The sequence below is a fragment of the Aethalodelphis obliquidens genome, unplaced genomic scaffold, assembly GCF_003676395.1.
Source record: "Aethalodelphis obliquidens isolate GAN/ISIS:26980383/991018 unplaced genomic scaffold, ASM367639v1 scaffold4, whole genome shotgun sequence".
Taxonomy (NCBI): Eukaryota; Metazoa; Chordata; class Mammalia; order Artiodactyla; family Delphinidae; genus Aethalodelphis; species Aethalodelphis obliquidens.
In genome coordinates, this window is record NW_020837948.1 from 58410308 (window position 1) to 58425561 (window position 15254).

The window sequence follows — 15254 nt, forward strand, 5'->3', positions numbered from 1 at the left end:
CCCTTAGCCCAGATAATTTAAACTTAGCTGAATAGATAATTTGCCATCTGTAATTATGGCCCGGCCAATTTTACCCTTGGTCTACTATTAAATGTTTAACCATGTGTTCACAGTCATTAGTAATTTGGTATAGGAAAGTAATAAAGAGTTTTTTTTTTTTTTTTTTTTTTTGTGGTACGCGGGCCTCTCACTGCTGTGGCCTCTCGTGTTGCGGAGCACAGGCTCCGGACACGGAGGCCCAGCGGCCACGGCCCACAGGCCCACAGGCCCAGCCGCTCCGCGGCACGCGGGATCCTCCCGGACCGGGGCACGAACCCGCGTCCCCTGCATCGGCAGGCGGACCCTCAACCACTGCGCCACCAGGGAAGCCCCAATAAAGAGTATTTTTATTTATGGAAGGGAGGAAAGTTGATAAAGCTTTTGGTGGTAACTTAGCAACATGATGAACTAGAAAACTATAACATTTTCATTTTAAACACTTTTTTGTATATGTAATAATGATGTAAATTCTATTTGGAATATACAGGAACTAAGTAGAGACAGAGACTCTCCTGAAATAAGCCTTCTCTCAAGTACTACTATTAAAGAACTTGGTACATTTGCTGTAAAGGAGAACTTGTTAATAGAGCCAGAGAAGGAGCCTAGCAAGGATGTCACATTGACCATGACTTCTGAAGAAACCAAAGATGAAGAAAGCTCTCTTGAAACTTTTGTGTCTACCTTAGAAAAGTTACTGACATCACCAGAAATCACCCAGGAGGAAAGACCGATTAGAATAATGAGTGATTTTCAATGTAGAGAGTTGATGAACCCATTGAGCAATTCTTCGAGTTCCATATCAATACCTTTGACATGTCACAAAGATTTACTAGAAAACTCAAAGGATGATGCATTGCCAGCTGAGTCGTTAGCAGCCTTAAACACGTTGTCAGAAGCCAAGGTGGAACCCATCTGTCACAGAAAAGAGGGAGATACCAGTCTCAGTGCTGGAAATGAATGTTTAGGAGTGGAGCCCAGTATGTCTCAGACTGATGAAGATTGTACACAAATAGCAGAGGTGAATTTTGAGACTCTTTGTTCTACTCAACCAGTTGAACAAGATTCCAAGTTAGGTGAGCTACAGGACAAGCATCTTTCAGTGCAGCAAGTAAGTGCAAGTATGAGTCTATGATTTTGCCTTTTATAGTGACCTTTAACAAGTCTTCATTGCCCGTATACTTTATTTTAAATTCAAACCTTCTACCCAAATACCAACACTCAGAAGATACTTTTTGACTTTGAAGCATATAGTTACCTTTATTGAGGTTCCCGGGGTAGAGTTTTCAAGGGGTTAAAAGTTAAAATAGATAAGTTTCTCCTCTGAAAACCTGAGAAGATATATCATCATTACATTGCTTATATAGAAGAAGGAAAAAAATTGTTACCAGAATTTTCCCGGTTAGCTCAGAAAATCACTATGTCTGCCTAGGTGCAGAGTAGAGATAAGATACCCACATCAATTTCTAGTTGGAAGTAAAATATATGCAATTGGACTGCCAGGAGAGGGAGAAAATTATGCCTGGCTTCAGTACAACTTTGCATGCTGTGTCTGAGGATTCTGTCAGGTGACACAGTTCTTGGGTGTAGAATTCCTGGACTATTATGCTTGGAGACCCTGGAGTGGCCTGTCACTTGCCAAGTCCCTTTTTCACGTTGACAATTTTTTTCTTTTAAAAAATAATCTTTATTTCTTCCTGATTATAATAGTAACACATCCTCATTATAAAAAAAAAAATCAAACATTACAGTAAGAGAAAGTCTCCCACAATTCCACTTTCCAGAGATAATCATTGTTAACAGTTTGCTGCATGTCTCCATTTTTTTCTATGCATAATTCTATGTAAGTTTATTTTATATAAATGGGATTATATTATACATAATGCTTTGCAATTTGTTTTTAAAATTTAATAATACATCGTGGTTATCTTTCTGTGTCAACAAAAGTAGCACTACTTAAATCTTTCTACTTGTTGAATGGTATTCCACTCTATGGGTGGGTGGGGGTGTGTGTGTGTGTGTGTGTGTGTGTGTGTGTGTGTGTATAATAATATAATTTATTTAACCAATTCACTAATGATGGTCATTTGGATTTTTTTTTCTTTTCTTTTCTATCCTCCTTCTGGCTATTACCAAAATGCTCCTGTGAACATTTCTTGGAAGATTTAAATAACATGATACTAAGCTCAGGTTATAACATACACACCTGGAATAATACTGCATGCAATTCTGGTCAAAAAATTTCAAAACAGATATAATGATATGTTTAAAAATCCAGAAAAAGAGAAACTAATCATGGGGATAGGGCATGAAGATTAAGTTAAACATTCCAGGATTCTAATCTAAAAAGAGGTAATATGAGTAAAGTGTAGGAAATTATGACTGGTATTGATAGAGTGAGCATGAACTTACTAGGTCTTCAAAAAAAAGTCTACTTAGAAGTAGAAAAGATTGATTTAGAACAAATCAAAGTAAATACTCTTTTACTTAGCTATAATAAAAATATGAAACTTGTGGGACTTCCCTTGTGGTCCAGTTGTTAAGATTCTGCGCTCCCAATGCAGGCGGCCCGGGTTCGATCCCTGGTCAGGGAACTAGATCCTGCATGCCACAACTAAAGATCCCATATGCCGCAATAAAGATCCCACATGTGGCAACAAAGACCCCGTGTGCTGCAACTAAGACCCGGTGCAGCCAAATAAATAAATAAATAAATATTTTAAATAAAATATGAAACTTGTTACCTTGAGAAGCTTTGCAAGCTGGATATATAAATAAGCTCAAGAAAGGTTTACGTGATATGTATAAAAATATGTATCCCCACAAAAGTTAAATCTATAATGGATTTAACTTTAAGGGGAAGTTAGAGCTGTTCATGATATACTACTAACCTTTTAAAATCAATATAATGGAAGTTATATAGTATCTCATCCCACAAATATCACTTACTGTTGCTATCAAATAACAAAATACTAGGCTGAATAGAACACTGATCTGGCCTGGCGTGACAGTACTACTCTTTTTATGTGTCTCTCATCATTTCGTGCTACCCATTTCCTATGAAATTAAAGCACCCAGAGTGACCTTAGGTTTATCCTTGAGTTTTAAGGATGAATATTGATAAAAATAATATTTACTTATGCTTTTCTTGTCTTAGGCTTTTAAATCTGCATTGTCATTTGTTACATTAACTATGATAAAATTTACATTATGTTCACATATGTCTATGGGTTTTTGTATTTCCATCTTATAAGGTATTTTTGTGTAATCAAAGGACAAGATAAAACTTAATTTCTTCTAATTTTATTTTATTTTTTTGCATTGTTGTAATTATTTGTGTATGTATTTACATCTTATTACAGAGTCTAGAAGACCCAAATCCATTTGGATTGCAAACTTTGGTTCATCAAAATGTCACCTCTTGTGATCCACTAAATAATAAAGGAAATTCAAAGCCGGTGGAAAATAGCTCTGACCAGGACACTCCATGTGTGTTAAGGAGATCATCCAGACTGAAAGTAGGCAGAGATGCAAAGCCCACAGATGACATATATAAGATGCCAGAAAAGATTTTACCCAAAATACTTGGCTGTGAGGATCAAACAAATAATAACTCTTCAACTGAGAATTTCAGGTATGCTACCAGCCTAATACATAATTCTGTGTTTGGGACATTAGAGTCAGTGTACCTCTAAGTAAAGAACTTTATATTTCAGTTTTGTTATTTTATTAATTTTGCAATTTAAAAAAAACCCAGAAAACTCTTTTACTTTCTTTTTTTAAGACAAAGTAATGGGAAATTGTTGTATTTTAGCTTAATGCTAATTTTCTTTCTTTAACATCTCTCACCACACATAGTTACAAATTTTTTTTCTTGTGATGAGAACTTTTAAGGTCTACTCTCTTAGCAACTTCTCAAATGTACAATACAGTATCATTAACTATAGTCACCATGCTGTACATTACATCCCCTGGACTTATTTATCTTATAACTGGAAGTTTGTACCTTTTGACCACCTTCACCCATTTCACCCACCCACACCGTCTCCTACCTCCAGAACTAGTCTGTTCTCTGTATCTATTAGTTTAGGGTTTTTGTTTTTTTGATTTTTTGTTTTTTTGTTTTAGATTCCACATGTAAGTGAGATCATACAGTATTTGTCTTTCTCTGACTTATTTCACTTAGCATAATGCTCTCAAGGCCCATTCATGTTCTAGCAAATGGCAGGATTTTTTCTTTTCTGTGGCTGAATACCATTCCATTGTGTGTGTGTGTGTGTGTGTGTGTATCACATTTTCTTTATTTATTCATCCATAGATGGATATTTAGGTTGCTTCCATGTCTTGACTATTGTAAGTAAAGCCACAGTAAAAATGGGACTGCAGATATTATTTTGAGATAGTGATTTTGTTTCCTTTGGATAAATACCCATAAGTGGAATTGCTGGATCATATGGTAGTTCTGTTTTTAATTTTTGAGGAATCTCCATACTGTTTTCCGTCGTGGTTGCATCAATTTACATTCCCACCAGCAGTGCAAGAGGGTTCCCTTTTCTCCACACCCTCTCCAGCATTTATTATTTATAGACTTTTTGATGATGGCCATTCTGACTGGTGTGGGATGATATCTCATTGTGGTTTTGATTTACATTTCCTTGATGATCAGTGATGCTAAGCACCTTTTCATGTACCTGCTGGCCATTTGGATGCCTTCTTTGGAAATGTCTTTGTAGTTCCTCTCACGTTTTTTAATTGGATTGCTTTTCTCTTTGCTATTGAGTTGTATGAGTTCTTTATATGTTTTGGATATTAATCCCTTTTCAAGTATATGATGTGCAAATATTTTCTCCCATTTGGTAGGTTGTCTTTTCATTTTGTTGATAGTTTCATTTGCTGTACTGAAACTTTTTAGGTTGATGTAGTCTCACTTCTTTATTTTTGCTTTTGGTGTCAAATCCAAAAAATCATTGCCAAGACTGATGTCAAGGTGCTTACTTATGTTTTTTCCTAGGAGTTCTGTGGTTTCAAGTCTTACTTTCAAGTCTTCAATCCATTTTGAGTTAATTTTTGTATGTGGTGTAAGATTGTGATCCAGGGGCTTCCCTGGTGGCGCAGTGTTTGAGAGTCCGCCTGCCAATGCAGTGGACACCAGTTCGTGCCCCGGTCCGGGAAGATCCCACATGCCGCGCGGAGCGGCTGGGCCCATGAGCCATGCCGCTGAGCCTGTGCATCCGGAGCCTGTGCTCTGCAACAGGAGAGGCCACAACAGTGAGAGGCCCACCTACCGCAAAAAAAAAAAAAAAAAAAAGATTGTGATCCAGCTTTATTCTCTTGCATTTGGCTGTCCAGTTTTCCCAACACCATTTACTGAAGAGACTGTCCTTTCCCCATTGTATATTCTTGGCTCCTTTGTCATAGATTAATTGACGATATATGGGTAGGTTTATTTTGGGGCTCTCAGAATAGAGAGAACCAAAATAAACCTACCCATATATGCTTTTATGCCAGTATTTTACAGTTTTTGATCAGTGCCATACCACAGGGCAAGTCCTTTTTTTTTTTGCCTGCCTCTTTTTTCCTAGAAGTTGTGAATAGAGTGGATAGTGGCATGCCAGCATGGGGAGTGAGGGACAGGAGCCTCAGAATACTCACTTATAGGTGACTATCCCTAAAGGAGAGAAACCCATAGGTGGCACAAATACAAACCATAATGACTGGCATGTCTGTCACAGAATTATCTGCAGTTTACTCAGGAGCCATCTCCATGTTTAAAACTGCTATCCTGCTTGACAACAGCTCAGTAAAATATCTTTGAGTTTTAAAAAAATTAGTCAAAAATTCGGTATGATTCTCTTTGAACGGTTGTGGAGAACATGATAGTAATTTTAAAAGCACATTTATTTTTCAAGAATGCAGAATCCTGCTTTAAGGATTGACGGTAAAGGGAAGACTGTGCATTCATCCAGACTCAAGAGTGGAGAACAGATCAGGAAAAACAGAAAACTTGCAGGGAAAAATGGTGAGACCTATTTTATTTCTTTATTTCTTTAATAAGTAACTTACAAAAATATAGAATCCTGGTACTCAAAAAGGATTTAGAGATTATATGTCTCAACTTTCTCATTCTACTGATGAGGAAGTTCAGAGAGGTTAAGGATTTTCCCCAGCACTGCACAGCTCATTAGTAGTAAAACTAGGATCCTGAACTTCTGCCTCATAGGCTGCTATATTTCCTGTACTTTTACTTTTAAGAGAATAGTTTCAGAACCCTTTTCAAATTTAGATATCTGACCTATTTGTGGTGTGACTAACCTAGCATAGGCTTTGGGAAATTATAACCAGAAGAATAAATAGAGGAAATTATTATATATTTAGATGTTATTTCTTTGTTCCTATATATAAAACCCCAAAGAATGAACTAAAAAACTATCAGAAATAATAAGAACCCAGGAGTACTGGTTACAAAATAATAGATGGCGGGACAGTTGGCAGAATTGAAATATGGACTGTAGATTAAAGAATAATATTGTATCAATGTTAAATTTTCTTAATTTAATAATTTGGTTATGTAAGATAGTGTCCTTGCTTTTAGAGAATATGCTCTTAAGTATTACTAAGTAAAGAGGCATGGTGTATGCAAGTTATTCATTATGTGTATATGTGTCTGTGTGCATGTGTATGTATATATAAAGAGGCAGATAGAATGATTTAAGTGGCGGCAAAATGTTAACAATGGGGGAATCCTTTGTTTTATTTTTACAAATCGGAAATTATTTCCAGCTAAAAAGTTTAAAAAATTCAATAAACCAAAAGAAGACAAAAGTAAATACCTTTCATATACATAAGTATTACCCAGTTACAAAATATGAGAAGATCCCATTTATAATAGTTACAAAAGAGAGAAAATACCTGCTTATATACCTAATAAGAAATTGCCATACCTGTAAGAAGAAAGTGTAAAAATTATGCTGAGGGACATAAAAAAGACTTGAATAAATGGAAAGAAGAGCCTTATTCTTGACCATAAAGATTCAGCATTGTAAGAAACTTACTTCTCCCTAAATTATTCTGTAAATGCATGAGAGCTCAATCAAAAACAGATTTTTGTGTATTTGTTAATTGTTCTGTTTTGTTTTGCTTTATAAGGCTGGAGGTTAGCTATGAGAATGATACAAAATTTCAGCTGGAAAACTAAATATAAAAGACTAACAAAGAAAATTCTGAAAAATAAAACAAAGGGAGAGTAGAGAGGCAGGAACCTGCTCTACATAATGTGAAAGCAATTAGAAAACAATAGAAGTTAAAATAAGTTGGTATTGGCACAGGAATAGACAGATAAATCAGTGAAACAGAATAAAGGGTTTAGATGTAGAAGCCAGATACAATGGGAATATGGGGGTAGGTCTGTGATAAATATGGCATCTCAAATTGATGGCAGAAAGAAGGAGTAAATAATATATAGTGAAAAACACAAACAGTTGGATCCCTATAACATTCCTTATACCAAATTTAATTCCAGTCTGGCCAGAGTTAAAGGAAAAGAAAAGTTCTAGGAGAAAAGACAAGTGAATCTTTTTATAATCTTGGAAAAACCCTTTGTAAAGAACAATTCAAGACCAGAAGCCAGGAGGGAAAAGAATGATAAAACTGACTATATACATTTTAAAAAAATTGTATGGAAAGATATCCTAAAAAAAAAACAATCATCAAACACAGAAGAAATATTAATAACACATGACAAGGGGTTAATTATACTAGTATGCAGAGAGCTCTTACAAAACAGTAAGGATAAAGAAAAATAGGAGTTCACAGAAAAAAAAATGTAAATACCTGAAAAGATTAACATCTCACTCATACTTAAAGAAATGCAAATTAACAAGTACAATCTTCACCTAAGAGAATGCCAATAAACATTTGAGAATTCCCAGTGGCAAGAATGTGGAAAAAGTAAACAATCTCATACGTTTTTGGTAAAAGTTTTTCCAGTCTTTTTATAGGGCAGTTTATTTACATTCATCAGAATTTTAAATCACAATTCTTTTGAATCTGCAATTCTGTTTAAAGGGATTTATTCTATGGCTGTATTTGCTTAAATATGTAAATATATTTTATAAAGATGTTGATTACAGCATTGTTTATTGTAATAAAATGACTAGAAACGATCTAAATTAAGTGAATAGTTAACAAATTATAATGTAACCAATGAAATAATATTCAGTCATTTAGGAAGTCAGAAGAATATGTATGTGTTGATAAGGAAAAAAAGGCCATGTTTTTTTTTTTCATGTCATAAGGATGATATTAAATTTCTTGTTGGAAACAGTGCAAGCAAGAAGACAGTGGAGCAGCAGCTATAAAGTACTAAAATAAATTCTATAGAATTCTATAACTAGAACCTAGAATTCTATACCTAGCAAAATATCTTTCAAAAATGAAGGTGAGGGGAGAGGAACCAAGATGGCGGAGTAGAAGGACGTGCTCTCACTCCCTCTTGTGAGAACACCAGAATCACAACTAGCTGCTGGACAATCATTGACAGGAAGACACTGGAACTCACCAAAAAAGATACCCCACATCCAAAGACAAAGGAGAAGCCACAATGAGACAGTAGGAGGGGTGCAATCAGAGTAAAATCAAATCCCATAACTGCTGGGTGGGTGACTCACAGACTGGAGAACACTTATACCACAGAAGTCCACCCACTGGAGTGAACGTTCTGAGCCCCACGTCAGGCTTCCCAACCCGGGGGTCCGGCAATGGGAGGAGGAATTCCTAGAGAATCAGACTTTGAAGCCTAGTGGGATTTGATTGCAGGACTTCGACAGGACTGGGGAAAACAGAGACTCCACTCTTGGAGGACATACACAAAGTAGTGTGTGCATCGGGACCCAGGGGAAGGAGCAGTGACCGCAGGGGAGACTGAACCAAACCTGCCTGCTGGTGTTGGGGGGTCTCCTGCAGAGGCGAGGGGTGGCTGTGTCTCACCGTGAGGACAAGGACAGTGTCAGCAGAAGTTCTGGGTAGTACTCCTTGGTGTGAGCCCTCCCAGAGTCTGTCATTAGCCCCACCAAAGAGCCCAGGTAGGCTCCAGTGTTGGGTTGCCTCAGGCCAAACAACCAACAGGGAGGGAACCCAGCCCCACCCATCACCAGTCAAGTGGATTAAAGTTTTACTGAGCACTGCCCACCAGAGCAACAGTCAGCTCTACCCACCACCAGTCCCTCCCATCAGGAAATTTGCACAAGCCTCTTAGATAGCCTCATCCACCAGAGGGCAGACAGCAGAAGCAAGAACTACAATCCTGCAGCCTGTGGAACAAAAACCACATTCACAGAAAGATAGACAAAATGAAAAGGCAGAGGGCTATGTACCAGATGAAGGAACAAGATAAAACCCCAGAAAAACAACTAAATGAAGTGGAGATAGGCAACCTTCCAGAAAAAGAATTCAGAATAATGATAGTGAAGATGATCCAGGACCTCGGAAAAAGAATGGAGGCAAAGATGGAGAAGATGCAAGAAATGTTTAACAAAGACCTAGAAGAATTAAAGAACAAACAAACAGAGATGAACAATACAATAACTGAAATGAAAACTACACTGGAAGGAATCAATAGCAGAATAACTGAGGCAGAAGAACAGATAAGTGATCTGGAAGACAGAATTGTGGAATTCACTGCTGCGGAACAGAATAAAGAAAAAGGAATGAAAAAAAATGAAGACAGCCTAAGAGACTTCTGGGACAACATTAAATGCAACAACATTTGCATTATAGGGGTCCCAGAAGGAGAAGAGAGAGAGAAAGGCCCCAAGAAAATATTTGAAGAGATTATATTCAAAAACTTCCCTAACATGGGAAAGGAAATAGCCACCCAAGTCCAGGAAACGCAGCAAGTCCCATACAGGATAAACCCCAAGGAGAAACACACCGAGACACAGAGAAATCAAATTGGCAAAAATTAAAGACAAAGAAAAATTATTGAAAGCAGCAAGGGAAAAATGACAACATACAAGGGAACTCCCATAAGGTTAACAGCTGATTTCTCAGCACAAACTCTACAAGCCAGGAGGGAGTAGCATGATATATTTAAAGTGATGAAAGGGAAGAACCTACAACCAAGATTACTGTACCTGGCAAGGATCTCATTCAGGTTCGATGGAGAAATTAAAAGCTTTACAGACAAGCAAAAGCTAAGAGGATTCAGCACCACCAAACCAGCTCTACAACAAATGCTAAAGGACCTTCTCTAAGTGGGAAACACAAGAGAAGAAAAGGACCTACAAAAACAAACCCAAAACAATGAAGAAAATGGTAATAGGAACATACATATCAATAATTAACTTGAACGTGAATGGATTAAATGCTCCAACCAAAAGACACAGGCCTGCTGAATGGATACAAAAACAAGACCCATCTATATGCTGTCTACAAGAGACCCACTTCAGACCTAGGGACACATACAGACTGAAAGTGAGGGGTTGGAAAAAGATATTCCATGCAAATGGAAATCAAAAGAAAGCTGGAGTAGCAATACTCATATCAGATAAAATAGACTTTAAAATAAAGAATGTTACAAGAGACAAGGAAGGCCACTACATAATGATCAAGGGATCAATCCAAGAAGAAGATATAACAATTATAAATACATATGCACCCAACATAGGAGCACCTCAATACATAAGGCAAATGCTAACAGCTGTGAAAGAGGAAATCGACAGTAACACAATAATGGTGGGGGACTTTAACACCTCACTTAAACCAATGGACAGATCATCCAAAATGAAAATAAATAAGGAAACAGAAGCTTTAACTGACACAATAGACCAGATAAATTTAAGTGATATTTATAGGACATTCCATCCAAAAACAGCAGATCACACTTTCTTCTCAAGTGCACACGGAACATTCTCCAGGATAGATCACATCTTGGGTCACAAATCAAGCCTCAGTAAATTTAAGAAAATTGAAATCATATCAAGCATCTTTTCTGACCACAACGCTGTGAGATTAGAAATGAATTACAGGGAAAAAAATGTAAAAACCACAAACACATGGAGGCTAAACAATACGTTACTAAATAACCAAGAGATGGCTGAGGAAATTAAAAAATACCTAGAGACAAATGACAATGAAAACACAATGATCCAAAACCTATGGGATGCAGCAAAAGCAGTTCTAAGAGGAAAGTTTATAGCTATACAAGCCTACCTCAAGAAACAAGACAAATCTCAAATAAACAATCTATCCTTACACCTAAAGGACCTAGAGAAAGAAGAGCAAACAAAACTCAAAGTTAGCAGAAGGAAAGAAATCATGAAGATCAGAGCAGAAATAAATGAAATAGAAACAAAGAAAACAATAGCAAAGATCAATAAAACTAAAAGCTCGTTCTTTGAGAAGATAAACAAAATTGATAAACCATTAGCCAGACTCATCAAGAAAAAGAGGTAGAGGACTCAAATCAGTAAAATTAGAAATGAAAAAGGAGAAGTTACAACAGACACCGCAGAAATACAAAGCATCCTAAGAGACTACTACAAGCAACTCTATGCCAATAAAATAGGCAACCTGGAAGAAATGGACAAATTCTTAGGAAGGTATAACCTTCCAAGACTGAACCAGGAAGATATAGAAAATATGAACAGACTAATCACAAGTAATGAAGTTGAAACTGTAATAAAAATCTTCCAACACACAAAAGTCCAGGACCAGATGGCTTCACAGGTGAATTCTATCAAACATTTAGGGAAGAGCTAACACCCATCCTTCTCAAACTCTTTCCAAAAATTGCAGAGGAAGGAACACTCCCAAACTCATTCTGTGAGGCCACCATCACCCTGATACCAAAACCAGACAAAGATACTACAAAAAAAGAAAATTACAGACCAATATCACTGATGAATATAGATGCAAAAATCCTCAACAAAATACTACACATTAAAAGGATGAACAACACATTAAAAGGATCATACACCATGATCAAGTGGGATTTATCCCAGGGATGCAAGGATTCTTCAATATATGCAAATCAATCAATGTGATACACCATATTAACAAATTGAAGAATAAAAACCATATGATCATCTCAATAGATGCAGAAAAAGCTTTTGACAAAATTCAACACCTATTTAGGACAAAAACTCTCCAGAAAGTGGGCACAGAGGGAACCTACCTCAACATAATAAAGGCCATATATGACAAACCCACAGCAAACATCATTCTCAATGGTGAAAAACTGAAAGCATTTCCTCTGAGATCAGGAAGAAGACAAGGATGTCCACTCTCGCCACTATTATTCAACATAGTTTTGGAAGTCCTAGCCACGGCAATCAGAGAAGAAAAAGAAATAAAAGGAATACAAACTGGAAAAGAAGAAGTAAAACTGTCACTGTTTGCAGATGACAAGATACATAGAGAATCCTAAAAATGCCACCAGAAAACTACTAGAGCTAATCAATGAATTTGGTAAAGTTGCAGGACACAAAATTAATACACAGAAATCTCTTGCATTCCTATACACTAATGACGAAAAATCTGAAAGAGAAATTAAGGAAACACTCCCATTTACCATTGCAACAAAAAAATAAAATACCTAGGAGTAAACCTACCTAGGGTGACAAAAGACCTCTATGCAGAAAACTGTAAGACACTGATGAAAGAAATTAAAGATGATACCAACAGATGGAGAGATATACCATGTTCTTGGATTGGAAGAATCAATATTGTGAAAATGACTATACTACCCAAAGCAATCTAGAGATTCAGTACAATCCCTATCAAATTACCAATGGCATTTTTTACAGAACTGGAACAAAAAATTTCCATTACATTACATTTGAAAATCAATCACTGTAATTTCTTATATTAATAAGTTAAAAAAGGAAAACCATATGATCATTTTAGTAGATGATGCAAAGAAAGATTTTGACAACACCTAACATCCATTACTGATGAAAACTCTCAGCTGACTCAGAATAGAGGGGAACTTGGTTAATCTGACAAAGGGCATCTACAAAAAAAATACACAGCTGTCATACTTAATGGTGAAAGAGTGAATGCTTTCCCCCTAAGATCAGAAATAAGACAGGGATGTCTGTTCCCACCACTTCCGTTGATCATTGTACCGGAGGTCCTAGTCAGTACAGTCAGGAGGAAAAACAAATAAAAGGCATCCATATTGGAAAAGAAGAAGTAAAACAGTCTTTAGTCACAAGTGACATAATCGTCTATATAGAAAATCTGATGGAATCTACAATAAAAGCAACTGTGAGTTTAGCAAACTTGTAAGATACAAGATCAATATACAGATATTAATTATATTTCTGTATTCTAGCAACAAACAATTAGAAAGTGAAATATGAAAACCAAACAATTAGGAAGTGAAATTTATGCCACAGTTACAAAAAATGTGAAATAAAGATAAAATTTAGCAAAAGATGTAAAAGACAGGTACACTGAAACCTACAAAATATTAAACAGAGAAAACACAGGAAATTTGATGGAGAGAGATTGAGTCAGAAGACAATATTATTAAGATGTTATTTCTACTCAGGTATATTTATGGACTCTACACAATCTCAATCAAAATTCCTGTAGGATTTTCTTGTAGAAATGCCAAAGCTGGTTCTAAAATTCATATGGAATGCAAAGAATCTAGAATAGTAAGACAGCTCTGATAAAGAACAAAGTTAAAGGGCTAACACTACCTGATTTCAAGAATTATTATATGGCTTAATCAAAACAGCATGATATTCGCATCAAGATAGGGAAATAGGTCCATGGAAGGAGAAGGGAGTTCAGAAATAAACCCTGAGTTTTGACAAAGGCACAAGGCCTTTGTAGTGGAAAACAATTGTATATCCATATGCAGCAGAATGTTATTCAGTGTCATTCTGTGTATTTTAAGAGTGTTGATTTTTGTTTTGGCCAACAAGTTACCTGAAGATCAGTTTGATCCTTTCAACACTTTTTTAAAAACCTTGTTAGGCAGGTCTAGTGTAGGCCTTACTCTAGGACTAGTTTAGCTCTGCTATTAAGACATGACCCATTAAAGGTCTCTCTGAATGTTCCAGTAGTTCAGCAAGGTCTCTCCTCAGCCTGGCAGGAATGTGAATGTCTCCCAGCCTGTGTGATCTCTGATGGTTGTTAATTTATAGTTCCTGGGTAATTGTTCTTGCCCAGCCTCATGAGGATTCACCCCACGCATGAGCAGTTCAGTATTCAGATAATGACTCAAGGAGCCCTTTGTATAGATTCCTGGTGCCTTTTCTCTTGCTCTCCTCTGTGGTGCCCTGCCCTGTAAATTCTGTTCACCCCAGCCTCCCCAGACTCTGACCTCTGTCTCCTTAGCTCAGCAGAATCACCTTGCTATGCTTGTGCTATACTCTGAAAAGCCTCCAGACAAGAAGCTGGAGTGAGTGACCTTAGGGCTCACTTCACTGTTTGTCTTCACTCAGGGAAGTCAAATAGGTCTGAACTACCTGTTTTCCAATGTCTGAATAAAGGGTCTTTTTCCCCCATATATTTTGTTTAATATTCTGGTTGTTTACAATGGGAGGGCAAGTCACAGCAGTTATTTAGTCATGATTAGAAGTGAATGTCTTTCACAACTTAGTTTTCATTGAAAATTTTTGTATTCTTAATTTGTTATTTTTAATAAATTGCTTATTTATAATAGCGGGTACAACTGGAAAAGACAGATCTGGGAGTAAAGACTATTGATTTTTGCATATAGTTTATCTGGTGGGAGCAGAATGCTTTGTAGTCTGGGGTGGGGGAAGGCAGGCTCAGGTGTTCAGCAGTTGGTTTGTTTTACAGTGGAACTGAATGGAGAGAATCAAATAAAAACAAAGCAGTTAAATTGTGGTCCATTAAGAAACCTGTTGCAGTACTCAGTTACCTTTCGGAGGTTTCAGGATGGGGCAGGTTATTTAGATGAACCTGGAAAAGCTATCACCAAAGTTCCTCTGAGGGAATTCCCAGGCGGTCCAGTGGTTAGGACTCTGCGCTCTCACTGCCGAGGGCCCGGGTTCAATCCCACAAGCTGGCCGGTGCGCCAAAGGAAAGAAAAGCTGTTCTGAAATTCAGGAAAACCAAATGAGTATTATCTGTAAAAACTGACAGGATTTGGATTATCTAGATGAGGAGTTTAGGAGGCACAGGGGAGAAATGATACTTGGTATATATAACCTGGAAAACTATTTTAATTGTGTATTTCC

The 15254-nt window shown here is 36.9% G+C and overlaps 1 protein-coding gene across 3 annotated transcripts in view; it reads left to right on the top strand.

Moving 5' to 3' along the window:
• ANKRD31 (ankyrin repeat domain 31) overlaps positions 1-15254 on the top strand; it is a 133140-nt gene that overhangs the window by 28287 nt on the left and 89599 nt on the right. For all 3 annotated transcript variants that reach the window (XM_027100814.1, XM_027100813.1, XM_027100811.1), the window contains exons 7-9: positions 527-1147; positions 3399-3670; positions 5946-6055. In XM_027100814.1, coding sequence (XP_026956615.1) covers positions 527-1147; positions 3399-3670; positions 5946-6055 — 1003 coding nt within the window. The remainder of the gene's footprint in view (positions 1-526; positions 1148-3398; positions 3671-5945; positions 6056-15254) is intronic.